At 45.9% G+C, this 24868-nt stretch overlaps 11 protein-coding genes across 11 annotated transcripts; 7 read left to right on the top strand and 4 right to left on the bottom strand.

Annotated features, from left to right (window-relative positions):
- Nucleotides 1-1586: 1586 nt before the first annotated feature.
- BU24DRAFT_425651 (uncharacterized protein) lies at nt 1587-3066 on the top strand. Its single transcript, XM_033528788.1, has one exon. The coding sequence runs from the start codon at nt 1606-1608 to the stop codon at nt 2998-3000; it is 1395 nt and encodes a 464-aa protein (XP_033380154.1). The 5' UTR covers nt 1587-1605; the 3' UTR covers nt 3001-3066.
- A 62-nt stretch (nt 3067-3128) lies between these two features.
- On the bottom strand, nt 3129-5156 carry BU24DRAFT_264300 (uncharacterized protein). The gene is made up of 7 exons (XM_033522530.1): nt 4612-5156; nt 4532-4563; nt 4351-4480; nt 3875-4303; nt 3540-3824; nt 3299-3486; nt 3129-3244 (listed from the first exon to the last, which is right to left on the bottom strand). The coding sequence occupies exons 1-7, from the start codon at nt 5077-5079 to the stop codon at nt 3220-3222; spliced, it is 1557 nt and encodes a 518-aa protein (XP_033380155.1). The 5' UTR covers nt 5080-5156; the 3' UTR covers nt 3129-3219.
- A 149-nt stretch (nt 5157-5305) lies between these two features.
- Nucleotides 5306-6109, top strand: BU24DRAFT_264317 (uncharacterized protein). Its single transcript, XM_033522531.1, has 4 exons — nt 5306-5333; nt 5394-5467; nt 5516-5680; nt 5727-6109. The coding sequence occupies exons 2-4, from the start codon at nt 5453-5455 to the stop codon at nt 5874-5876; spliced, it is 330 nt and encodes a 109-aa protein (XP_033380156.1). The 5' UTR covers nt 5306-5333; nt 5394-5452; the 3' UTR covers nt 5877-6109.
- A 2436-nt stretch (nt 6110-8545) lies between these two features.
- On the bottom strand, nt 8546-10038 carry BU24DRAFT_465416 (uncharacterized protein; the record flags this gene model as incomplete). The annotated part of the gene is made up of 3 exons (XM_033532273.1): nt 8546-8926; nt 9126-9370; nt 9426-10038. The coding sequence occupies 3 exons, from the start codon at nt 10036-10038 to the stop codon at nt 8546-8548; spliced, it is 1239 nt and encodes a 412-aa protein (XP_033380157.1).
- Nucleotides 10039-11020: 982 nt separating this feature from the next.
- On the bottom strand, nt 11021-12111 carry BU24DRAFT_485106 (uncharacterized protein; the record flags this gene model as incomplete). Its single annotated transcript, XM_033533373.1, has 2 exons — nt 11021-11374; nt 11434-12111. 2 exons carry the CDS (start codon nt 12109-12111, stop codon nt 11021-11023), a joined length of 1032 nt encoding a protein of 343 aa, XP_033380158.1.
- Nucleotides 12112-12748: 637 nt separating this feature from the next.
- Nucleotides 12749-13672, top strand: BU24DRAFT_485107 (2,4-dihydroxyhept-2-ene-1,7-dioic acid aldolase; the record flags this gene model as incomplete). Its single annotated transcript, XM_033533374.1, has 1 exon — nt 12749-13672. One exon carries the CDS (start codon nt 12749-12751, stop codon nt 13574-13576), a length of 828 nt encoding a protein of 275 aa, XP_033380159.1. The 3' UTR covers nt 13577-13672.
- A 379-nt stretch (nt 13673-14051) lies between these two features.
- BU24DRAFT_353270 (putative TodF product hydratase) lies at nt 14052-14867 on the top strand (the record flags this gene model as incomplete). Its single annotated transcript, XM_033523771.1, has 1 exon — nt 14052-14867. The coding sequence occupies one exon, from the start codon at nt 14052-14054 to the stop codon at nt 14865-14867; it is 816 nt and encodes a 271-aa protein (XP_033380160.1).
- A 363-nt stretch (nt 14868-15230) lies between these two features.
- Nucleotides 15231-17343, top strand: BU24DRAFT_396414 (uncharacterized protein; the record flags this gene model as incomplete). Its single annotated transcript, XM_033525300.1, has 3 exons — nt 15231-15336; nt 15391-15899; nt 16026-17343. The coding sequence occupies exons 1-3, from the start codon at nt 15268-15270 to the stop codon at nt 17341-17343; spliced, it is 1896 nt and encodes a 631-aa protein (XP_033380161.1). The 5' UTR covers nt 15231-15267.
- A 382-nt stretch (nt 17344-17725) lies between these two features.
- Nucleotides 17726-19435, bottom strand: BU24DRAFT_485125 (aldehyde dehydrogenase; the record flags this gene model as incomplete). Its single annotated transcript, XM_033533375.1, has 5 exons — nt 17726-17837; nt 17891-18152; nt 18212-18846; nt 18903-19288; nt 19331-19435. The coding sequence occupies 5 exons, from the start codon at nt 19433-19435 to the stop codon at nt 17726-17728; spliced, it is 1500 nt and encodes a 499-aa protein (XP_033380162.1).
- A 743-nt stretch (nt 19436-20178) lies between these two features.
- Nucleotides 20179-20972, top strand: BU24DRAFT_352987 (uncharacterized protein; the record flags this gene model as incomplete). Its single annotated transcript, XM_033523758.1, has 4 exons — nt 20179-20374; nt 20432-20542; nt 20614-20659; nt 20711-20972. Coding segments are annotated over 4 exons (615 nt in total), but the record flags the coding sequence as incomplete, so codon positions are not given.
- A 2121-nt stretch (nt 20973-23093) lies between these two features.
- Nucleotides 23094-24759, top strand: BU24DRAFT_435348 (uncharacterized protein; the record flags this gene model as incomplete). The annotated part of the gene is made up of 5 exons (XM_033530085.1): nt 23094-23267; nt 23347-23608; nt 23659-23850; nt 23904-24292; nt 24340-24759. 5 exons carry the CDS (start codon nt 23094-23096, stop codon nt 24757-24759), a joined length of 1437 nt encoding a protein of 478 aa, XP_033380164.1.
- Between the last annotated feature and the right edge of the window lie 109 nt (nt 24760-24868).

Here is a 24868-nt window from a genome sequence, read left to right on the forward strand (position 1 = left end):
GTCCGCGTACTCCTGTTCCCAGAGGTCCTCCTCGTAGGATTCCCTGTCGCCCTCCGGCCACTCAGAATCGTCACTGTTCGGTTCATCCGTAACATCTATCGAATTCATTACTGTTATCAGGTATCTGCAAGCTCTGCGCAACCCTTACACTAGTATTATAATACTAGGATAGTATAAAATAGTAACTCTAATATAATATAGAATTTAACTAGGAGATCTAATATCTAATTAAGTAGATATATATTTAGGTAATAAAGGATAAGTTAGAAGTTCTACTAGTCTAGGTAAATAGTAATTTAAGAGTAATTATAATAGGATAATAGGACAATAGGAATAAGAATAAGAATAGGCTTAAGGAAAAGAAATAATTACTAGTAGAACTATACTTGCATTTATATACAAGACCTACTGTTATAGATTTGTATTTTATCTAGGGGTCTAATTGTAGCATTTCAACAGGTGTTACGTTTAACAGCACCCTAAATCTACTCTGTAGTTTCTGGACTTTTGCAGACTGTAAACAAGAAACGTTATTAATCTCAGGAATCAGACGTAGCATCCCTGGTAAGGGAAAGTTTTCATTGTAGCTAAGTTCTCTGCATTGGATGATACGTATCGTTTGTTGCTTTGCCTCGTAGGCTCAGTAATCCTTCGGCATACGCCATGTACTGTTGTCGGAGGGATCAAGTATGTGTGTTACTTACCGTCATATTAAGACCATAAATAGAGATAGACTCAATGCATCTGATGCCATTGTACACAAAAGACTCGATTGCGCTGTTACTACTACTCTGGGTAGAGAATACGCATTATCATGAAGAGATAAACACGAGAATGCACTCATGTAGAGTGATATTTTCTAAATCGCTTATGTGGGGGCTCGAGGCGTAGCAAGCTATAAAGATCTACCTGTTGATGAAGTCCATGCCTAGAGCCTTGAAGTCCGAGACTTCCAGAGGCACAGACAGTTCAAAGAACAGATATTGGCCCCATAACAGTGCGCTGTTTTAATATCTTCCTGGGATCTCTAGCCAAGCACAGAAGTCTCTACGTTGGGCTCTCCATCCGGGATCCACGACTGAAGATCATGATGCCACGTTAAATAGGAATGGAGAGGACTGTTTCGTAAGTCTTGATAGGATGGCTAGATTCAAAACAGGGTGAGCTCGTTCGCGTATTGACTGATCGAAATGAAGCTTAGATCTCCTGAAAAGATAACAATGTAGAGCAAAGAATGAGCGTGAAGAGGGAAGTATTTCATATGACCGGAAGAGGGGAGTTGTGGCTAAGAAGTACATACGTCGAGATGCGAATGCTATTGCTCACTATACAAACGAATGTTCAATGCAGAGCCTATACAGTTCCAAATCAAAAGTAAGATCCCATGGGTGGCTTTGGACACCGAATAGATGTAATACTGTGTCTGGACCCCGCATGACGCCGTATGTCGTTGAGCGGCGTAGCTACCTGGGTACCTAGGTAGCTACCTAAATTGATTGTATCGACTGGGCAGCTTACGTAAAATTGGGCTTTGGGCTTCTATTTAATCTACTCTCCATTTCATGGAACATTTGTTCTAGGCAATACTTTTTTTTCCGTCTCACTATGGCAATTTTCAACGACCTTGCAGTCGAACTACAAGAGGCTATTTGGGAGCTGGTCCTCCCCGCTGCTCGTGGTGTGCACTGGATCGAAATTGAGGGCACTCCACACGATCCTGAATTTATTCGCGACAGCATCCGCCTCATCGAGTGGCACAAGTTTGACTACATGCCGGAGACGGAACGCGACGTCATAAAAGCACGCAAACGCAATCCTGGGTTTCGTAAACGGGCCGAAACAAAGGAGGAGGTGTCGGGTCCTTTCTTCCGCTACCTTTATACGACCGTGCCGAGTGTCTTCGGCCGCTCAGGGTCTGCCGACCCTACCTACAACATTGAGTACAGCGAAGGGCAGAAAAGAGACCTTGTTGATGAGATAGCCTACACACGTCGCTGTAGGCAACTATCAACATATCACCAGATCGCTACACTTCTCTCTACTTGCCGGTTATCACGCTACATCGCGAAGAAGTACATTTGGGACAATCGCGAGTGCAGTTGGCCCATTCACCGTAGCATGGGCTCGCTCTATCGGCCGCGCCCAATGGAAGTATGGGCAACTCAGTACAATGGTGATAAGTTCCCGCCGGCGTCAAGAAGCAGACAGGCGCTTCGCCCTCGGATGCATACGCTCGACCTCATTGTCTTCCGTTTGCACGATAGTCAAGGTCGAGCAACGCCTCTGCTCAGGCAAGCTGCCTGGCAGTACTATATTGAGAGCTATAGGCACGGAACAACATTTGGATGCTTTAATCGGGTGGGCATCGAGTGGCATCCGTCGTGGGGCACGGGCGTGGGCCGGACAAAGGTGTGCTCCCAGAACGTCCAAGCAATTATAAGGGCAATGCGCATGCCGTACAAAAAGTTTCTGCGGCCGTATTGGATCAAGGACGGTGTGTGGCGTCCCGAATGGAAGGGTGATTACCCAACTGCAAAAGAGCTGCAGCACAAACACATAACACCATATTGGCTCGTCGACGGTGTGCCGCGTCTCAATTGGAAGCGAGACTACCCAACTGTAGTAGGACACGTGTTCGCGAGGCGAATGGCTGATGAGAAGGAGAGAGTTTTGGAATCTCTCCACAAGCACTGGGGATTAAGCGATGAGGACCTGACAGCTATGGTAACGGACCAACATCTCAACCAAGAGTTCGAGGCCAACGGGCGTCGATACTATATTGTTTTTGTTGTATTTGACTCCTTTGAAGAGGAAGAAAGAGACCAACTTGAAAAGGCTGGGCTAGGCTACTGCGAGCCATTCCCAGGCAGCGCATCTATGTGGCCCGACGCAATCAGAGAGCCAGCGCAGCTCGCTTATGACGCAAATTATGATCACTCTAATAACTTAGGAACTGCAAGTTATACTTCATATATTCTTAGCTGGGAGCCAATTTACTAGGCCCATAATGCTTACTGAATGTTGTCATCGGAACGTAGAATTTGTACACTAATTACGAAGATTTTGACGCGCACTGTTATAGCTACTAGTATTACGAAATATCCTATCCTACTCTGAACATATTCTCGAGTAATTCAGCTTGGTGGAAAATGTACACAGTTCCGGCCAAGGCTAGACATATTGCAGGCCAGTAGGCAAGCCAAAGCCATGCGGAATCGCCTAGTTGCGGTAAACTGAAGAATGCCTAAAAAGATTAGCTCGCGGGACGGATTGCAAATCGAAAAGTCTTCACTCTTACTGTGACTGCTGTAAAAGGGAGGAAAAGCTAGAACCAAAGTTTAGTATGTATACAACTTTCCAGTTCGAGAAGTAAGGCTTTGAAAAATTGGAATCCTGCATTACCATGGTGATTGTGGTAAGAACACTGATTTTATTCCCCTGTCGAGTAGCTGCTGCGCTTTCTTTAAACGATGACGCATTTACCAACTTTGAACAATCAGTAGCTGATATCCGGGGCAAGGTGGTATAGATGGACTTACTCCTTCCCGCATGCTCTTGAAGAGCTCCAGCTTCTGAGCCATAATCTCGTGCAAAACCTTGAGTTCCGATATCGACTCGCCAATGGATCCTATATACCTTTGCCACCAGCTGTAAAGCTTGAAGCTTTCTACCTCATAAAGGCTTTTGTTGATGTCATAGTACCCATCCCAGGCGCTGATCGTGCGAGCAATGTGGTCCCTGAATTGACGTATTGTTGACTCAGCCCCTGTAAGTTCTATTGTCCTAGTCAACATGTGGTCATCGGGTAGCTCATAGAGATATTCCTTGTTATAGTTAGCAGAATAATATGATTTTATCGAGATAAAAGACAAACATAATGTTGCAGCCGTTGAACGAAGTAGTTGATCAAGGCAGTCCATTCCTCTTTGGCTTGGAACATCCTGTGAGACTGTACCGCTAGTGCGTACTGACGTGGGTTCCAAACTGGATATTGGAGCCAAATCGACCCACCAGAGGGGGCGTCGAGGGGGGTAGTTTTGTCTAGGTAGCTATCTCGATTTTGCTCCTTTTCAAAAAATGTATCGACGGCGCAAACTACAGTGTACATTCGCTCATCAATTCCAGTTAGCAGGAATGAAGTCTGTGCTTCATAGTAGTAGGCTTCCTGATCATCTGGGCGGGGTAATGGCAATCGCTTATGTGCAGGACATTGATCACGCTCCTGTCGTCGATCGTCCTGTATAGGCGAACCTTCCCGAAGGGCGAGGTAGGGTATATGAAACTCAATAGTATATGTCCCAGACTATGCTATTAGCTTCCATTAAGAACCTCATGCTATGCATTCATTACCATGGATATGCGAAAGTGGGTGCGAAAAAGTAGATGGTTCTGAAAGAACTTCCGAAGAATAGGAATCGAACGTGTCGGTGCAGTGCCGATGATGGCCATAGCGCAGGACGAAGTCATATGAGACACATATCTGCCAGGTATTAAGCAAGACGATCAGGGACATGTATTCAATACAACGTACAAAATCCGTCTCTCTGCACCGTTTTCTCGTCTCTAAGAGAGGTTAGAGCGCTACTCTTAAGGAAGGGTATCTACCCTTGCATTTTGGCTTAGTCTGTCCACCAACCGAGGTAAATCTAATTTCTCGGTATAAATATCAGTGCCAGAAGGTGGATATCTGAGATAGAGATCCGAATCCCAATGACGTGTTGTTGCTGAAGTGTCAATCGGGTCACGTCTTTCGTCTAGAATAATGATGCCTGACGCACGCCCGTTGGTTGTTCCTTGCTTGAAGGTGGAAAGGTCTGCACTGCCGAGATAGTTGCGCAAGTCTGAGAAGCGAAACCGGCCAGGAGGCTCTAGGAGATCTTTCGAAAATCTTAGTATTGTGTCAATGAAATTTTCTTTGTCGCCATTTCTCAAATATTCAAATAACGAAACACCATTTGGGAATGCGACTCGATCTTCACGCCCATCTTCCTTGATGTATAACTCTTCTATCCTTTGCCGACTGTATCTTTCCTCCCATACGCCATTCAGCGCACCACCTTGACGTTTACTTGTGCTCATATTTTAGAGCTTCGGCAACAAAGTTAATGAAAGGGCATTGTTTGTCAAAAGCTTTGCAAAAAATAGCCTGGCGTAAAGTATTCCTAAATGCGAAGCTGGAAGCAGGGAAAAGATACTTAATAGCGCAAGGCTGAACTTTATGCAGCAGTCGCACCTATAAGCAGGGAACACGTTGCAAGCAATTTTCACCGGTCGGTTTTCATACAAAAAGAAATTTGAGCATATACTAAATTGATTCCTGGCACCGAAGCAAAGTATGTCAATGAATAGCGTATACACCCCGTTCAACCCAAAACTGATGGATCGACTTCAAGCGGAACTTGGATTGACTTCTATATATCGTTCCATAGCAGCTATACCTCAAACTCGCCCTATGACATGGATCTGCGTATGTAAGGCCCCACGAGCGGTCAAAGACCGTTTCTGACTAGACAAGTGCGAGACAGATTGCAACGAGACAAATGAAGCAGAGAAATCAGAATGCCAAAACCCAAACTGTAAACACAAGAAATGTGCACAGTGCACAGCAAATCAGACAAAAGATGTTCAGTCTCCATTAAGAACCGATTGTAGCTCTAAAGAATCTGAAGGATGGTTTTGCGTAAGTCATTCAAGCTTATGGTCGATATCAAATTAACGCAGCTTAGTGTTACTGTGCAGGATTTTGTGACATATTCATGGCATACTGTCCAACATGTACACACGTCATGTGTAGCCAATGTACCTTTGGAACAAGTGAACGTCATGGAAATACACACTTAAGGCCTGAATGTGAGCGCATCGGTCTTCTAGAGTAGAAATTGTATGCAAGCACACTTATAAAGATAATGGACATAGTATCAGACTTGAATAAGATTACCTTTGATACAGTACAAGACAACAAGATACTTTACCTAAGCTGCTACGCTATCTTACTCCTAGGCCTACAGTAGAGTAGATAAAGGCCTTTACTTATAAACCTAGACTTAGGGTTTAAAGGCAGCTAGTCTACTTACAATATTCTATTTATACCCTTCAAGGCATTTCTATCAGCACTACTACCTGTATAGGGCAGATACAGTAATTGTAATAGCATATTACTTAAAGCAGCTGCTCGATAGTTACAAAACGAAGTAGCATTGACTATTGCACAAGCATGGATATTCGTGTAAGTAGCAGCTATGTAAGAGCGTTCAGATCTTCACACATATGAAGACGGAACTACTCCCCGGAGATGTCCCTCCTATCTGCCTACAATAGGCTTTGAGGTACAAAGGACGACTAGTAGTTACTAATGAATGTCACTTCTGTAGCTATTTAGTATCCTCGTGCTAGAACAAGCCTTACGGGTCCCCCTTTCCGCTTTGTACAATTAAAAACGAATTCGCCCAGCGCTAAGAACCCTTCCGATTGTCTATAGCAGCTTCCGAAGTATGAAAATTTTAGCAACTAGCAACTCTATTGTATGCGGTTGATGCTTAACGACGTCTTGAAAGTCGGGTCTGCCGAACTAACTTTAGAGACTGTAACACTGAGAAATAGAATGCTGGATATTGTAATTAGTTTGTCAGAACTACAAAGGCTCCTGCCTCTAATCTGTAAAGACAACTGATAGAGGATGTCCAACCTGGGCTGGCGCACTCCATCATACTATTGTGTTAGCCCTCTATTATTCTCTAATGTTTGAAGATACTCCAAGCATTCTTCCGCAGAGTATCGAAACTCCGGGTCTATAATCAGCATTCCAAGTAGAATCTCACGCAGTCCATCTGTGTCCCAGATTGCTAGTTCCCGTACGACCTCTCCGTCCTAAGAACTTTCCTTACAGCTTGGGGACAGTAAACATATTCAAGGATCATGACACTAAGCATTCAGATATGAACAGCATGCATGTGTCTATAACTTGCATCAGGACTAGAGCGGGCAATCTCCGGAGCGGCATGACGAGGGATGCCACGTTGGGTCTTCTTTAATTGACCCTAACCCACAAGAAAACACCCCCAACCTAACAACCAGCTTACTCTTACGGGATATGACCCCTATTGGAACAATGAGTTCCGGACTTCATGCCCACAATGTGGCCGCTTATAATAACGCGGAATTGGACCAGAACTTGAAAGAAAACGGAAGGTAATATGCGAGCTTATAATTATCATAGGAGTTCTGCTACTTACACTTTTGCTGATGGCAAGTATAGAACTGTCGAGGTTATAGATCCAGAGAACATCACATCCGAGTTCATGCAGGGATTAAGGTAGCGATCTTTACCCGCTCACCTACAATTTCTAATTATCATGGCCAGATATTGAGTGCGCAACGAGGGGAAATCCTCCCGATCTCGCGTTATCAATATAGATCAAGTCTCCGCCCGGCTTCAGGATATATCCGCCAGTCGGGGTCGACCAAGCCGAGCGAGGTCCAATCCAATGACAGCATCGAATTCTCTCGATTCAGAATCAGAGTACAGTGGGGATGTTCGACGCTAAACAGGGTATTACAATAAGTTTGGCGGCCGGCCTTCACACCCACTGGGCCGTCTCGAGGAAATTGTTCACGACCCTGGGGAAATCTTTGAGGTCTTATCATTCTGGCTTGTCAACTCGAATGTACTAAGATCCGGCGAGACAGAGGAGGTTACATGCGCGTTTGATACTATCGTTGAAAGAGCCAACTTCCGTTAGTCGAAAGCGAACATAATTTTGTGACCGGAGATGGGGCTAACGGAAAAGTGATGAATACTATCTCTAAATGTAATTGATTGGACGGGCGTGACGAGAGCGATCTCTTGGGACCTATAGATTTGTAAGAGGTGCTATGTAGATGACTGAGCCACACTGTAAAGGTTGAATACAAACTAGTGTTTGATTCTGTAACTCCAGGCTTATCAGGTGAGGCATGTAAAAATTGAAACAGTCTAAACAGGAACGGTAAACGCGCCGTTCAAGTTCATGTGTGTTTCAATTATCTTTGTCATGGCTCTTGACTATGACCATAGAGTTAAGTGCTATGGTGAAACCAGAGAACTTCGCAACCAAAAAAAGGGTACATCACATCGATGGGTGTCATTGATCCAAGCATTCTATATCTCCACTTAATCTATATACAAAATTCACCATTCATATGAGGAAGAGACTTAGAAGAATCCCTTGATGGAAGGGAAAATCTTCATCGAGCAAATAAGTGGGTAGAGATGGCCTTTCCAAGAGATGCGACCGAGTGACTTCTTTGTTCTCCATATGAATAATACCCACTGGCCAGTCGATGCGGTGGGTCAAAGTAGCCTAGACAATGGCAAGATGATGTTGATTGTTGAGCCATCTCCGAGAATCAACCAAACCACCGTCTTGCATACCTAAGGTCCAATTGGTCTTTTGTTAGAAGCTACCCTGATGGTTCAGAAGGTGTTTATTGTGCATGGTTTCAATACACTGCACGCTTCCAAGGAAACTGCACGCTTCCAAGGAAACTGCACGCTTCTTCGAAAGCTTTAATTCTTTTGATGAATAGCTTTCTGACCTGCCTTCCTCGTCATCCTCCCTCCTCTGCTGCCGGCAGCAGATCGCGCCACACTCATCATCCACTTGCCATATGCATATGCAAACCTATCCACCTTTTCAGTAATCACTTTCTCAAATTGTTCCTCCACTGATTCCTCCACTGATTCCAGATATTGAACTACCTTTTCTTCGAGCTTGCAGAAAGTCTCATCTACTATCCTGTCAATCTCCTCTAGAAATTCTCTAAGTGCATCTTCGGTGCTGTACTGAAATCCTTGTCTCTGTTCTTCAACAGCCGATAGGAATTCGTCGTCGGCAGCGCTCCGCAGGTATTGAGCATCATACGCAGTGTTCTCGAAGATCGTGGTGAGCTTTTGTTCTGCATAGGTAGCGGCTCGGGTGAAGAGGAGTTCGCGAAGGGAGCGAATGGAATGGGGAGATGGAGTAAAGGAATTCGTAGCGGTATTCAAATCGGACGCGGGTGATGGTGGAGTCGGGACGGATCTAGGTGTGTCGAGAAATTGAGCGAGCAAGCAATTCCGGGAGCAATTGCTGCATTATTCTTTTCACGTCATCCTCTAGGTTGTGCAGAGATTCGGCGCGTGGAGGAAGGCTATGTGGGGTCGGTGTACGAACGGAGACAGCATATGGTGATGGAGTGGAAGGAGGCAGAGGGGCGTGCTGTAATCCGTCGATATTTGGAGGTGCTTCCCAGGATCTGGGGGTCGGAATTACAGTGGCCTCTTTAGTGGGCGAGTGTACGGGTGTACACAATATGCGTTTCGGCGGCGACAACCCTGCTGTGTCGTCTGACTCTATGGTTGCGCATTAGTCTAGCAAAAGGGTTGGACAAGGATCAAGACGCCTCACCTTGCAGGCTACGCTTGGAGCTCAATTTGATGTATGGGTGAGGTTCATTCGATACACGATCATCAGCGGGGTAAAAGACGGTCCAGTTGTCAAGCCTGCGTCCTTTGAGATTCTTCTCATCAATAGGGAAGCCACTAAATGTTTCTGGCTGGGCAACAATGTCAAAGATGAATCTATGTTGTTGTGAGGTGAGCCAATTCCGGTCAAATATTATTGTGATGTCGGTGGCTTTAGCAAGACCGATAAGATGGGTGGGTCTAGGTATTCTCTCTTTGGGACAAAGGATGGCGCAAGGTTTCTTTAGTTGTAGGGATAATGCACGAACTTTAGGCGTTATATTTCGCGCGATGTGTTGTGATTCTAATTGAGTAAGATCTCGGCCTGACGTCGTGTAGGTTGTTGTCTCAGGGTGAAGGTTGTCGGAATTGTAGATGAATGTGAAGGAATGCATCGTCGTTGCATCATTGGTATCAATAACGTGTTGAAGAGTGAAGGTGGCATACAAGCGGACCTGGTCATATTTGATATGACAGGTGCATGGCAGTAGTTTTGAATCATCGGCAGTACAAGCCAATGCTGGCAGACTACGTTTATGCAAGGAGATCTGTGCCATTTCTGTTTAAAAGTACATTTGCCGAGTATGAAGACGTTCTAAGATGTGACTTACAGAAACGTGAAGCACTATGACTTCCTAACCACTTAGGGTCTTCAGCAGAAGCAAAGGCTAGCCGGAACTAAATTGCTGCCGCAGAACGAGGTCACTTCCCACCGCATTCCCACCGCAAGTGTCTGTCTGCGAACCACCCCTCGACGTAGGCAAGCCAGGGTTTGGGCGAGGGCCGAAACGGTCTGTGATTACCAACGTGCGGAGGCCATGTGAAATTCGCAAGGATGGTGGACGGAGGCCAGTCTAATTGCAGGGAACGGGTGACAGTCTCCTTGTGCGTGGGCCGAAATCGAGGCGGGTGGTGATCACCAATGCTTGAGAGAGGAAGGAGTGCAACTTAGGGCTGTTGGATTGAAACGTCAGCCAATGTAGAAGGGTGTGTGGAAGAGCGCATGACAATGATAGAGGTGACAGAGAGCACGGATGAGATAGCAAGTTGCGTTGTTGTGAAGGTGTGTAAAGGAATCAAGCGTAAGGTACTTAAATACCCATGTTCTGGATTCACCTCAATTGATTAGTCACGTGGTTCAAGCGACGGGAGCACTAAGCTTCGGCTACCCCACCACATCCCCAACTTTAATTTTTAGTTTGCCTGTCACCTGTGCACGAATTTGGCTATGCCTGCTCTCGAAATAGCATTCTCTCGAAATAGTCCCGGGAAGACTTAGGATCGTTTCAAATGCAGATAAATTTACAGGGGGAAGAACAGCACAACTTTTAAAATTCAAATCTTTGCGACACTTCTACTACAATCAAAACAATCAGCCGTACATTATTTCCTATATTTTCTAAAATTTTGGTGGCGTAGCGGCGAGGAGTATTTCCGGCTTCCGCGTTACATCAAGAGGCGCACAAGGGTACTGGTACGTCAGGATTAGATTGCCTTCCACGTCTAATTACCACTCCGTACTACTATTACATCATAAGCCTAGGACTGTACTTCTTGTAGTTCCTTAAGTGTTGCTTGGAAGTACGCGATATTCTCTTCAAACCAACTTCTTGTTGCTACTAGATCGAAAGGACGATTGAAGCTTTCCCTTGTCCTTTCTGATTTCAGTTTCTCCCGGATGCGCTCCTCTAAGTTTTCGAGGCGGTACTGCGTCCACTGCGTATAAAGGTCCGACGTGTTCGAGATAGGACGGACCCCCGTCAACACACTCTCATCTTTTGCAAGCGGGAAGCGTGGGCGCAGGGAGGTAATCTGGCTAATGCGCTCTTTACCACCAAACGCCTTGAGTGCAGCGTGGTTGAGGTATCGACCCTGCATTATCACTGCAGTACCCTGTAAAATTGTGAGTGGATATGACAGAGGGCGACTCTACAGAAGATTTTATAGCTTACCATAGCCGGTCCGCGAACTTTCATGATATCCCCCGATGCAGTTTTAACGGCAGTCTCTCCGCCCTGCATGTCTGTGCAATCGGACAACATCGTAACACAGACAAATGGATAGCTGTCGTAGTGCCACGCAAATGCAGATCTATCATTCGATGCGGCCTTCTCGGCATCAGTTACGGTCGTCGGGTTAACCGAGATGTTGATAGCCGAGATCTCCATGTCCATGACAGGAACAAGGTCCACACCTGCGACTGCAGATACCGCCGCTAAGACCTCCGTAGACTTCCATGCGTCGTAGGTGAAAGGGGCTCGGGACGGCATCATGCCACGCACTGTATCCTTAACGAAGCCGGATGAGAATCGGCACTCGTCCAAGACGCGTTGGCTGAAGACCTCTTTGCGCATTTGTGCAACTGCGCTTTGCGAAAAGAGTGGGAAGGGCGCAGAAACAGCAGTCTCTGAAATGCCTCGGCCCGGGAATCCTAGTTCTTCCATCTTGTAGATCTTCCCGGGAGCTTCAAAGCAAACATGCTTTTCAGCATCAAAGGACTCGGTCAAGGTAGATCTCGCAGCATTCAAAAGATTTGCAGGTAGAGCATTTGTCGAGCGAACGACCTGGACGCTCGAGTTATGGGTAATAGCTGGGGGAGCCTTCAAGTCGCTAGCTGCAATTGGCGACATTGTGGTGTATATCGTGGTCGCAAGGGCAGGCAGATAGCTGATGTATGTAGAACCTATATATGGTTGCTTTGGTCTCAACTGACTGTAATGATCTTGAGAATGATGCAGCAATGAGTACGTAGGTTAACGGCATCGTGAAACTAGTCGCTATTTAATCTATCTCACGGCCTCCCCACAGCTCTTGTCTAGGTACTCCATGACCCCGCAATTAGCACCTGGAGCTCACATGTTCACACCTCACAATGATCAGGTTCATCAGCTTTGACTTGAGAGAGTAAGAACATCCGTGAAGCCATGTTTAGCCCGTGTTCGTCTAGGGTTGCAACATGATCTTTCGCGGTTGCGCTAACCTTGCTGGGGAAGTTAGGGCACTGGAAGTAGACTAATCCCAACGAGGGCATTTTTCGCTGCTCTTTGGGGTATCACCAAATCTGGAGCACTTACCCGGGTCTAACAATACCCATTCTATATTGCGAACGTTAGCATACCTTTATTCTCGCTATGAAAAATGTAGTACAATCAGTACCTACCTCCTGAATTGATTTACACTCATCACTAAACCGAGGTTGATGTTCATCACTTAGTTGCTCCTCAGCCTACAGAATACCAAATCCTTCTTCATCATCACTTCCTCAACATGCAAGCGGCAAACAGATTACAGAAAGCACTCAAGAGAGGAGATACCTCTTACGGCGCCTGGCAGATGCTGTCCGGTACCAATCTTACAAGAACAATGTGTCGTGCTGCAAATAATATCGACTGGCTACTTGTGGATCTTGAACACGGCAATATTTCAGACGACGGGATGCACGAAATTGTCGCAGCGGCAGCTGCTTGCGGAGTGTCCCCCGTTGTGCGGGTTGTCGAGGGTCAGAGATGGATGATCAAACGGGCTCTCGATGCCGGCGCACATGGCATTCTTGCACCTATGATCAAAACAGTCGAAGATGCAGAAAATGTGGTACGCGCATCTAAGTTTCCTCCTGAGGGCGAACGCGGACTTGAACCCTTGCTCGCAGTGGAGAAGTTTGTAGAACAACATCCACATGGCGGGCCAGTGATACCTTTGAGGGGGTTTCAGTATTTTGAGCAGGCAAATTCCTCTTTAGTCATTGCGGTACAGATCGAAACTAAAGAGGCATTGGAAAATGTTGAAGCTATTCTAGCTATCACTGGTGTGGATGTTGTCTTCATTGGACCATTCGACCTGTCTTTGAGCATCGGATGTCCGCTTGTTGACGTTAACAACCCCGATGAAAGACTTGTACGAGCAATGGATAGTATCAGGGATGCCGCAAAAGCAGCAGGCAAAGCAGTTGGCATCTATCTGGACACTGGACTCCAAGGCAAGGAATTTGCTTTGAAAGGCTATGACATGATCAATATCCAGACTGACATTGTGAGCCTGCGAAAGATCTTTTCCCAAGAATTCGCCGAGGTTAGGGTTAATCAAGTAGAGACATGAGCATTATTAGTTGAAGCTAGAATAAAGGTTATTGAGGGTATGATTGTGTAGAGATTCCTGTCGCTCGTATGTGAAGAAAAATTATAGTAAAGTCATGATGGAGCGGTATTGTGTGGTCATACAAGTGACATTTCCGTTCTAGGTTGAAAGATGCGAAACTACATCGCCGCTCAATCTCGACAGAACAAAAAGTGCAGAAAAACGTTGAGAGATACTTTTGGGCCTAGGCTACATCTAGGCATTCCGTTATTACCCTATCAGGAAATTCGTTTTGGCCTTCTCCGTGAGCGATGACATCTAGGACGAAACCACTCTCTAGATATGAAATATACCGATCAGGCTAGCTGATTACTACGTGTCATTGCTCATAAATATTCAGTCCTGGCTCAGTGTAAACGGGACGTATCCAGAGAATTAAACTCAAAATAATTTCATTTCTCGGTCAGAATCGTTAGTTACTTCCGCCTCAGCAAGAATGAGAAGCTCAGAATCCCCCGAAAATGGTGTACAGGATTCCCAGAAATTAGAGGAGATCTCCGTAGCATTGCGCCAGGCACGCATTACCCAGACACCGATCCCACCACCAATCAAGTCATACCCTGCACTGAGCGCTGAAGGGGCATTCGAAGTCCAGCGCATAACGGTCAGAAATGCCCTTGCGGATGGAGATCGATTGGTGGGTATGAAACTTGGCAACATTGCCAAAGTAATGCAGGATGCGTTCGGCCTGGATCAACCCGACTACGGCTTCTTGCTCGCAAGTTCATTCCGTTACGAGGGCACCACTCTGAAACTAGAGGAATACATCAAGCCATATGTTGAACTGGAACCGGCTTTTGTTCTGAAAGCGCCTCTCCGTGGACCCAATGTGACCGCTGCAGATGTTATCTCCGCCATCGACTACGCCATTCCGGCCATCGAGATCATTGATTCGCGAATCATAAACTGGGAGATTGGTCTTCAAGATACCCTGGCCGACAATGGTTCGACAGCTGCCGTGCTGCTGGGCGGTACGCAGCGCCGACTCGACCAGCTCACGCTATCCGACATGAAGGGTGTCCTCAAGTTTAACAGCAAAGAGGTCATGACGGGCAATACTAGTAACATTCTGGGAAACCCGATCAACGCCGTTGCGTGGTTAGCCAATCGCCTGGCGCATTATAATGTCGGGTTGGAAGCTGGTCAGGTGGTACTGCCAGGAAGCTGTCTCCAGGCAGTTCCAATGCGTGAGGCTGGCCGGTGGACATGCACGTATGAGGGCTGGGGCACGATTGAGTTCGATGTAGTATAATTTAGATCGTTGCAGCAAAAACAAATTTGATATGATCTATGATGTTGCTGCATAGAGACTACGTGTTGTTTGATATGTAGCAGGAACGATGGCTGAATCGTGATAAGTTCATAAGGACATTGTCAATCTCTTTCTACCTATTTCTCGTATTTGAACAGTAACTATTAAGCTTTGGCACATGGAAATTGATCAAGTCATTTCGGATGATGATATACAGCAACATCTTAGCCAGTGAAGAAGTAGCCCAATAATGCGCCCGTTGCACGCTACTGCCTGTTAGCACCAGAACCAGCAGCCAAGCCTTCTGAAATCCACTTCCCCGCAGCAGAACCGTCGATCGGCGCAAACAACACCACACACAACACATCTTCCCATATTGACGTCGTAGCTACAGTTTCCTATGCCGCGTTCTGTCGGAGCTGGTACAACAAGATCGCGTGGCGGGTGTCTACGCTGCAAAAGCCGACATGTACTGTAGAATTCCATTCACTGTTGTCCTTGGTTTGCGGCTAATCCGGCAAAGATCAAATGTGACGAAGCCAAACCTGAGTGCCAGGTTTGCACCAGCAACACCATCAAATGCCCAGGCTATGAAAAGAAGTTCAAATGGTCGAACAAACACGAGCGGTTGCACTCTCTTTCGGCGAATAGAGGGGCCGCCGAAGCTCCTCAGGATCAACCCATTCAAACAGTTGCTCCTCCATCGAGCAATGATGAAGACCCTGCAGTATCAGCAATCCAAACAACTGAGCCATGCCAAATTCCGCTTGAAAGCGAGATCTCCGGGGCTGACGACTCCAATTTCACCACCCTCATGGCCAATGTTCCTGACGTTTGGCCCGACTTTCCGGTTTTCAGCTACGAGGATATAATGGAATTTACGAGCACAATGTCTGCATTTCAGGGCCAAATTTCGTCCCATCATCAGAATAGGGCAGATGTCAGGTCTAACGAGTTGATTGTGCACCAACTGAATGGATCAGACTTCAGCACAGCCCAGCAAGCGCCTTTCGTTTTGCCCGATCTCTCACCGTCTGCAAGCTCTGAGCAGGCAAATCCACCGGCCAACTCGGAAACAGGATCTTCGAAAGGTGCTTCAAGTACAGCAGGACGATACCTACAAACGTATTATCGCCAGACTTCTTTCGGCACCGTAAGCGGATATACTGACCAAGATCTGGTCCAGCATTACTTCAGACACGTTTGCTCTCTTTTCTCCTGCTTTGATTCTTCCATCAATCCGTTTCGAAACCTGGTTTCAGCTTACTGGGGCTCTTCAGAAACAATGAACTTGTCCATTCAGAGCATGTCAGCAGCTCACTTAGCAAATCACTATCCATCTCTGGCGCAAATTGGCCTCCGTAAACGTTCTCAGGCTTGGATGTCCCTTCAGAAAGATCTACACCAGCGCAAGCCTAGAAAGGTACCCGCCGACGTCATATCATTGAATTTAATGCTACTCGGATTGTCATCATCATGGCACAGAACATCACGCATTGGCGCGCAATACATCTATATTGCGCGAAACTTACTGCGACAACAAATCGACGAAGCAGATGAGGGAAATACTGTCGAATTTTTTCAGAACGGCTTGCTGTACTGGGAGATGTTGCTGAGCTTCATTGATCCGGTACCCATCGCTGCCTTGCCAGGTCGTGTCACCATTGAACCGCCTGAAGACCCTACAAGTTTACCAGTGCCAATAGTACCTCACCCATGGACTGGTGTAGTCACTGAGGTGAACTTTGCTTTCGCAGAGATTGGGAGGATTCTCCGCCGTCAGCGTATTCATAAAGGGTTATCAGCGACTGGTGTTTCCCTTTTTTCTGATTATGAGGTGTCGGTAAGCTTTGATGTTGACTTCGCGACTGAATTGGAGAAATTCTTGCTTAGCATCAAAATGCCTCCTCTTGAAAAGATTGCCGACCTACACGACAGAAGAACATCGAAAGAGGACGTCGTTCGTGTCTCCATGGCCTACCGCTTGGCTGGTCTGTTGGAGATTTATGCTGTCTTTCCGGACCTTCTACAGCAACGTGTAGAACATGCGACTACTACTGATGGTTTCACGTTTGGCTGTCAAATTCCAGGGTCATCAATATGCGACACTAGGGCCAAATGTCTGTCAGACCTAGCCAACTACATTTTATATCAGATCGTTGAGCCAATCTCTATTCGGTCAGGTTCCAGTCGAATGCTATCTCTTCTGTATGTCATCCTTTCCAGCCACTTGCAACCTACCAAAACTCAGGAAATGGGCGATTTTGAATCAGGCCATGAGGAAGAGCACGAGGTACAACCCCGAACTCTCATAGAAGAGCGAATGCTAGCGCTGTCGCGAAAATATCCCCAACGTCCGCAGTTACAAATGTTGGACATCATCAAGGAAGTTTGGCATCGGCAAGACAAGGGAGATATGAATGTCCACTGGCTCAATGTTTTGCAGGACAAGAGCATGCAGACAATGATGGGATGAAGAGCTGGAGCTGGAGGAATGTCGAGAAACCAGCAAAGTGATTTCCGCTGCGGCCACTTCTCCACACACGAAAGGCCTGTTTCGACCTCAAGTGTCGGTTTTTCTTTCACCAACTGCAATGCTACGCAAAGGAACTCTTTCACAATTCTCAATCCATTAGTTGCCCATGAAGTAGGGTATTGAACACAATGGATGCTCATTTGATACACTTACCAAGGTCCTCAGATATTCTTCACGTGTCACATCCATATAACGGAGATATAGTGAATCAGGTGTGTGAATTCCTTTCTACAGGTAGAGTTGCGCATCGAAAATGTCACGTTGGGTTACTACTCTAAATTTACTTCATGATTTACATCCTGGCAACTTCTGGCATGATCCGTCAAACAATACTCTTGAAACCACCCGTAACTATGGTCTTCAACGTAAGGTATTCGTCAAGTCCATATTTGCTTCCTTCTCGACCAAAGCCAGAGTTTTTGATACCCCCAAACCTGTGAGTATTTAGCATTTCTTTTCAGCAGCTCGAGGAAGAAAGAACACTCACGGTGATGCAGGATCGGCAATTACTCCAGTGTTGACTGCTACCATACCGGCCTGCAATCCCTCGGAGAACGCGCGGACCCGGTCATGCCCAGTTGTCATCAGGTAAGACGCCAGGCCAACGTCGGCGTCATTCGCGTATTGAATACCCTCCTCGTCAGTCTTGAACTTGAAGATAGCTGCGACGGGACCAAAGGTCTCCTCATGTGCAATCTTCATGTTTTGCGTTGCATTGACAATGACCGTGGGCTGGAAAAAGTTCGGTCCTGAAGGAAACGTGCTGTCAACAATCCATCGCTACGGCCACCATGGTTTTTGTCCTTACCAAGTTCGCTTGCGGGTCTTCCGCCCACCAAGACCTTTCCTCCCTTCGATATGGCGTCTTCAACATGATCTTTTGATTTGGCTACGGCATTCGCATTGATCAAAGGGCCTTGGGTAGTGTTGACATCCGAAGCTGGTCCCAGTTTGAATGCCCGAACAGCTGTAAGCAGCTTCTCGACAAACTGGTCGTGAATACCCTCCTGAACGTAAATGCGATTTGCGCAGACGCAAGTCTGGCCAGAGACCTTAAATTTCGAGACTACGAGGCTCGATACAGCAACTTCGAGATCTGCATCATCGAGTACCAGAAATGGGGCGTTTCCGCCGAGTTCTAGACTCAACTTCTGCACATTTGATGCTGATTGAGCAAGCAAAATCTTCCCAACGCGTGTAGAGCCTGTGAACGACAGCTTTCGAACCAAGGGATGCTCACACAATGCCTTGCCCACTGCGGGCGTGTTTTCTAGCGCATGGATGAGATTGAAAACACCCGTGGGGATACCTGCTCTTTCTGCCAGAACAGCGAATGCGCTTGCGCTAAATGGTGTTAGTCCATCCGGTTTCGCGATCGATGGACAGCCGGCGGCAAGGGAGGCAGCAAGCTTGCGGACCATCATGGCTGCGGGAAAGTTCCAGCTATTGGATATTAGGATACACAGTTGTTATGGTCAAAGCCTGGCGAGTTATCTTACGGCAGAATCATGGCACAAACGCCAATCGGCTCTTTGATAATGTTGATGCGGAAAGTCGGATTTGAGTGAGGTGCTACATCTCCGTGAATACGTGCAGCCTCCTCAGAAAACCACTCTAGGAAGCCAGCACACATTCCAACTTCACCAGCGGCGTCAGCTTGCGCTTTGCCGTTTTCCGTGCTGATGATCTTGGCCAGATCTTCCTTGTGCTCAATGATCAAGTCGAACCATCGGCGGAGGATGCGTGCTCGCTCTCGTCCACTCTTGCTCTTCCATGCTGGTAGAGCTTTCTGAGCCGCAAGTATAGCATCTTCGACATCGTCAACGTTGGACTCTGGAGACGTCCCAAGCAGCTGGTTGTTTGCGGGGTTTGCCCATATGTCAGCCTTAATTTGGCAGTGTGAAATGAGTAGTAGCTTACTAGTAACCTGAAACCGTTGGTTCGATCGTGACTCTCGCCATTCTCCGTCAATGTAGTTCTTGCCAACAACAAGACTTGAGTCTTGGACGCTTTGGAATGCGGTTTCTAGCATGTTGGTTTTGCGGTGGAATTTGGTTCTAATTTTGATATTTTCGGAAAGCTTTAGCCTTTTCAACATGAATTTATCAACTCAAATTAAAGTACTGACAACCATTCTTCAATTCTGGTACTCATGCTAAGTATCATGCATTGTTCTACCACGAAAGAAGGGTATTTGCTTGGCAGCCAACAATTTCCCAAACTAGGCATAATAGCCGGCTTGCTAAGTTTTGGGTGGGACTCCTTCCTAGTGCTACTCGTAGTAACTCCGACAAATCATCGCCAACTGAAACCCAATCAAGCTATGTCTTCGAGGGCAAGGAGATCATTATCGAGTTTCCGTTTCGGATATTCCCACGAGAGAGCATAGTTCACACCGCCCAATAGACTATGCCTAATCCCTTTTGGCCTTCTGTTTCTCAGAGCACATATACAATAACAAGCACCAGGAAGGATATGTACAAATAGGAGACTTCAAGAAGGAACAAGTTTCCCTTAATCTACTTCGATTGACCTATAAACCACTCCCTCATGGCTGTTCTACGTCGGAAAGACGGATTATGCTCATGCTCAACCTACGACGAGGAAGCTCTGCCCTCAAAGGGGGGCCAAAGTGAGAACGCGTCAGGAATGGAAATTGGAGATGCGGTGAGTCATAGTATGGCTTTTTGTCAGAGTGGGCACTCGAACTTGAGAATCTAAACACCACGAAGTAAAATTGTACCTGGACTGCAAGATGCTGATAATTCTTCCCAGAGTCCGCTCGCTATGGGTGGCTTCGCTACAACTCTCCTCACATTCTCGCTATCCTTGATGGACATCCGTGGCACAAGTATAGAGGCTATCCACTCTGGAAATTTGATTCTGGTTGCTGGTTTAGGTCTTCTCATTTCTGCACAATGGGAGATGGCGCGTGGCAATACCTTTTCGTATACCGTGCTCAGTGCTTTTGGTGCGTCATGTCAGCTTCAATGATGGTCTGATTTGGAATGCTGATTATATTATTCAGGTCTCTTTTACGCATCTTACGGTGTCATGATGTTACCCTTTATGGGTGTAATCGAAGCGTACGGCGGATTAACGCCTGCCTACTATAATGCCATGGGATTTTATCTCTTAAGTAAGTACGAACAATCCCCAAAGGCGAGAGATGGTGTTTATTGTGAAATAAATCTGACAAGTGACATTCAGTCTGGGGCATTTTCAATCTATTCTTCCTAATTGCATCTTTGCCAAAGTACGTCCTACCGTTCCTGACTTATGCATCAAATTCTAAATGAATCGATAGAAATATCGTCTATATTTCAATCTTTACGACGGTAGAACTGTGCTTTCTCTCAGACGCAGCATCACATTTTGCCTTCGCCGATCACAGGGTCGCGATTGCTGATGGACTTGGCAAGACATCCGGAGCTTTTGGTTTTGTGGCAGGACTACTGGGGTATTATGCAACCGCGCATTATCTGTGTGAAGAGGCGCTGCCGTTTCGTGTACCGATGGGTGATACCAGCCGCTTCTTTCGTAACATGAAGAAGTCCGAATCCAATTAAGGGATTGAGTACGTTTCTTGTTAGATCGGTAGAGAAATTATCTAATTAGTGGGATATTCTGCCACATTCCTTGCGAATACAACGTTCACCGAGAGCACGTAGTCGACCTATAATACTCTAAGGTTGTTCATACTGAGGGGATATATAATTATCTCAATGTATCAATATAGTGTCCGATAGTTGTCAATTAAACAGCTAGAGGGAATAGGCATCGATCTTAGTCATTCCTTGAATGTATGTCGAATTAGGCGCAGACTCGTGTGAACGCAAGCCCTTAGGTTGCAGTAATGTAATCAGTCAACGCATTCCGTGAAAATACTTGATCTATGAAACGTCCCGGCGAGTCAGTATACATCAGCAGCTCAATACAATTGATTGCGCTTTGTTTGATTTAGTCAAAAAGAAGAAAATATGAACCGTAAATATGAACCGTAACAACTGCTATACCACGTTCCAGTGATCAAGGACTGGTCCTCAATCTTGACATTACCACACCATCCTTCTGCATAGATCAAGCTTGAACTGAAAATGTTATGTCCAATGGGTTCCGCAGTCAGCTAAATTAGGGGAGTCGTGGTGCATTGTAGAGGCTCTCAGGGAGGCTAACCCTAAAACAAAGCATTTCTGGAATAACTTGGCAAGCATTGACATATGATGCCCGGGCAATGAGACTGACTGTTTTGCTCAGAAGGTCTTTCTTCTACATCCGTAAAAATTAGTTTCATGAAGTGGTTGATTCGCTACGCCAATCCTATAAAGAACAGAGAGATCGATGCAGTGACCTGTCTCGTAGAAAACAGAGGTGATGAAAATAAAGTTTTTGCACGACACAACATTGCCGGTTTACTGGGCCATATTTGTGCACCATATTTGTGCACCATCCTTCGTGCTAACTGCAGGCTATTTACATTCGTAAAACTGGCTGCTACTGTCCTTGAAGTCATCTGCCAAATAGATGCATTACCGGATAGAATCGAGGACGATGCAATCTTGGGCGACTAGCAGACTTTTACAAGTTGAATGATTAGAGTTTCTGCAGCATAGTTGCCAATTGTCGGATAGATTACAACTGACAAAAGCATCAACCATGTCTTGCTACTTAGCCTCAGGATTTGCACCATGTGTAAGCTTGCAAGACCTAGGTCTGAATCTCTTCATCCGGAGAAGCGCGTTCAATAATCTGGGGCTGTCCTCGGCGTCCTAAATTCGTAGTGTTCTGCGTCAAGATTTTGATGACAATTTAAGATGCTGCTATTACTGGAAAGACGAGAAAGAAATGAACGTAGAGAGTTGGAAACTGTCCTCGAATATATGCACTTGAAGATGATTGTAATTTAGCATTTGAGAGACTCACAATGAATAAAAATAGCATTGTTCCCTGAACATCATGTCCTATCTAAACATGTGACACTTCCGTACAATTCCCGACGCTGTAATGAAACAACCTGGGCCACTTTCATAGTGGTCTTGTACCCAACAGCAGGGAGCAAAAGCTACCGACACCGAATGGCTCTGGACGTATTCTTCCAACGGGCCTATTGTAGCCTCTTCTCCTATCTCGACAAGTAGTGAAATAATGTGGAGCCCCGCATACTTGCGTACTCAAGTTCCTATAACCTTAATAGTTATTTCCTAATCAGGTCAAAATAGTCGAGCTTTGCTTAGTCTCAAAGGGGTTGACCCGCCAAGAGTATGGGGACCCCCAGGCCAAAACCAGACCATGGCGTGGGGTTCTACCAATCGCAACAGTTGCTTAAAATTCGCTCTCCTCTTATTTAAAGTTGTACAGCTGCAAAATCCGGGGGCTACGTTAAAGTTTCCGTAAAGAGAAAGGGAGGGACCAAGGCCTTTAACGCCACATGCGTAGGCACATAGTTGACAACACTGATCACCAATCTCAAGAAAGGTTACAGAATCACTCCAGAATTTGTGGTCTATTAGAACTAAGGGGCGTCTAGCTGCTTGTGGGGTAATCTCTACTCCCATAAAACCGATCACGCTGGAGTACTGTATATAAGGCGGTGATGCATCAAGCATTTGACTTGCAGAACTTATTGGAACTCTTTCATTGCACCAAAGTATTACCTCAGACGTTGCTTACAACTGCAAAGTTGCTACATCATGACTGTACTCAATATCACCTACGAAAATGCGGAGAAGGCAGATGTTGCCCAAATTGAGGGTGCTCACACTGACCATTTTCTTGCGGACGAATCGAAACATGAGGAAGGAGTTGTTGGAACTCATGATGCTGTGTTTGGTACACAGCAGGAAGGCGGCCCTAACTATCGCAGTGTAAGCCATTAAGAGATTAACACTTTCCTGTGTCCTCCAGATACTTTAGAGTTACTGACACTAAAAATGACTGAAACAGGTCGGTTGGATTCAAACCATGATTATAATGACCAAGACGCAAATCAGTTTGGGCGTCTTAGGTATTCCCAGTACATTCAACACCCTCGGTCTTGTTCCAGGAATTATCGCTCTCACGAGTATCACGATTCTCACAGGATGGTCGAACTACATGATTGGGAAGTTCAAGTTAAGGCATCCAGAGATGTATGGACTTGACAGCGCAGGCTTCATGATGTTCGGAAAACCGGGCAGAGAAGCTATGCTCATTATCTTGCAGCTATGTATGTGCTACTAAACAAGCAAGTTTTGTAGTTGACTGACAGACTGAAAGACTACTTGATTACAGTCGGGTCAGCCTTTATCGGTATATCAACCTGTCTGAATGCTCTCTCTGAACACGGCGCATGTACTGCAGTCTTTATAGCAGTAGCTGCTATTGTAGGATTTCTAACCTCATCGGTTAGAACTATGAGCAAGATTGGTATGGTAGCATGGATAGGTTTAATCTGCATCATGGTATCACGTAAGTAGACATACTTAAGTTCAACTGCCTGCATGTCCTAACAAAACTTGCAGTTATTACTCTTGCAATCTCCCTGTCTCAGCAACGCCCAGTTCTTGCACCTCAGACAGGTCCATGGGAATCGGACTGGAAAGCAATAGGGAGCCCATCTTTTACTGAAGTTGCAACTGCTATCAGCAGTATCATATTCAGTCTTTCTAGTCCGCCCTACTTCTGCTCCATCCTTGCAGAAATGAGGGAGCCCAAAGATTACACTAAAGCTATGATTTGCAGCCAGTCTATTGTATACTCTCTGTACCTGATCATTGGTGTAATTGTCTATTACTATGCTGGATCGCTTGTTACCTCACCAGCTTTGGGAACTGCTGGACCTCTGATGAAGAAGATCTGCTACGGCATTGCGCTTCCTGGCCTGCTAGTTTCTACTATGATTATCTGCCATGTACGTTGTTCCTGCTCGATAAGTAATGTTTGTCTAATACTGTTTAGGTACCTGCAAAGATCGTATTTGTGCGCATCCTGCGTAATTCCAAACACTTGTCAGCAAATACTGTTATCCACTGGGCAACTTGGCTTAGCTGCACACTTGGAACGTGCATCATAGGCTACATCATTGCCAGTACAGTTCCTTCTTTTGGTACAATAATTGGCTTGATTGGTGCTTTATTTGGCACGTTTATTACGCTACAAATCTTTGGCGCAATGTGGCTGTTTGATAATCGTCCAGGTTCAACAGTAAGCAGGAAGAGATGGATTGCTGGCGCTTGCTGGGCAATTTTCATCATTGTTGTTGGTTTCTTCTTCCAGATTGCAGGGACATACGGCTCTATTGTCGAGATCAAAGCTCTGTACCATGTTACAAAGCAAGGTGCTTGGTCATGCAAAGATAACTCAGGGCTGATCCGATAGGTTAGACAGATATACAGTGACTAAGAGGAGTAAAGAATTAGAGTCTACCTATAACTAAGTAGTCTACATTTATATTAAACCTCACACTAAATAATGGAAGCGGTATAAT

This window comes from Aaosphaeria arxii, assembly GCF_010015735.1.
Source record: "Aaosphaeria arxii CBS 175.79 unplaced genomic scaffold BU24scaffold_8, whole genome shotgun sequence".
NCBI lineage: Eukaryota > Fungi > Ascomycota > Dothideomycetes > Pleosporales > Aaosphaeria > Aaosphaeria arxii.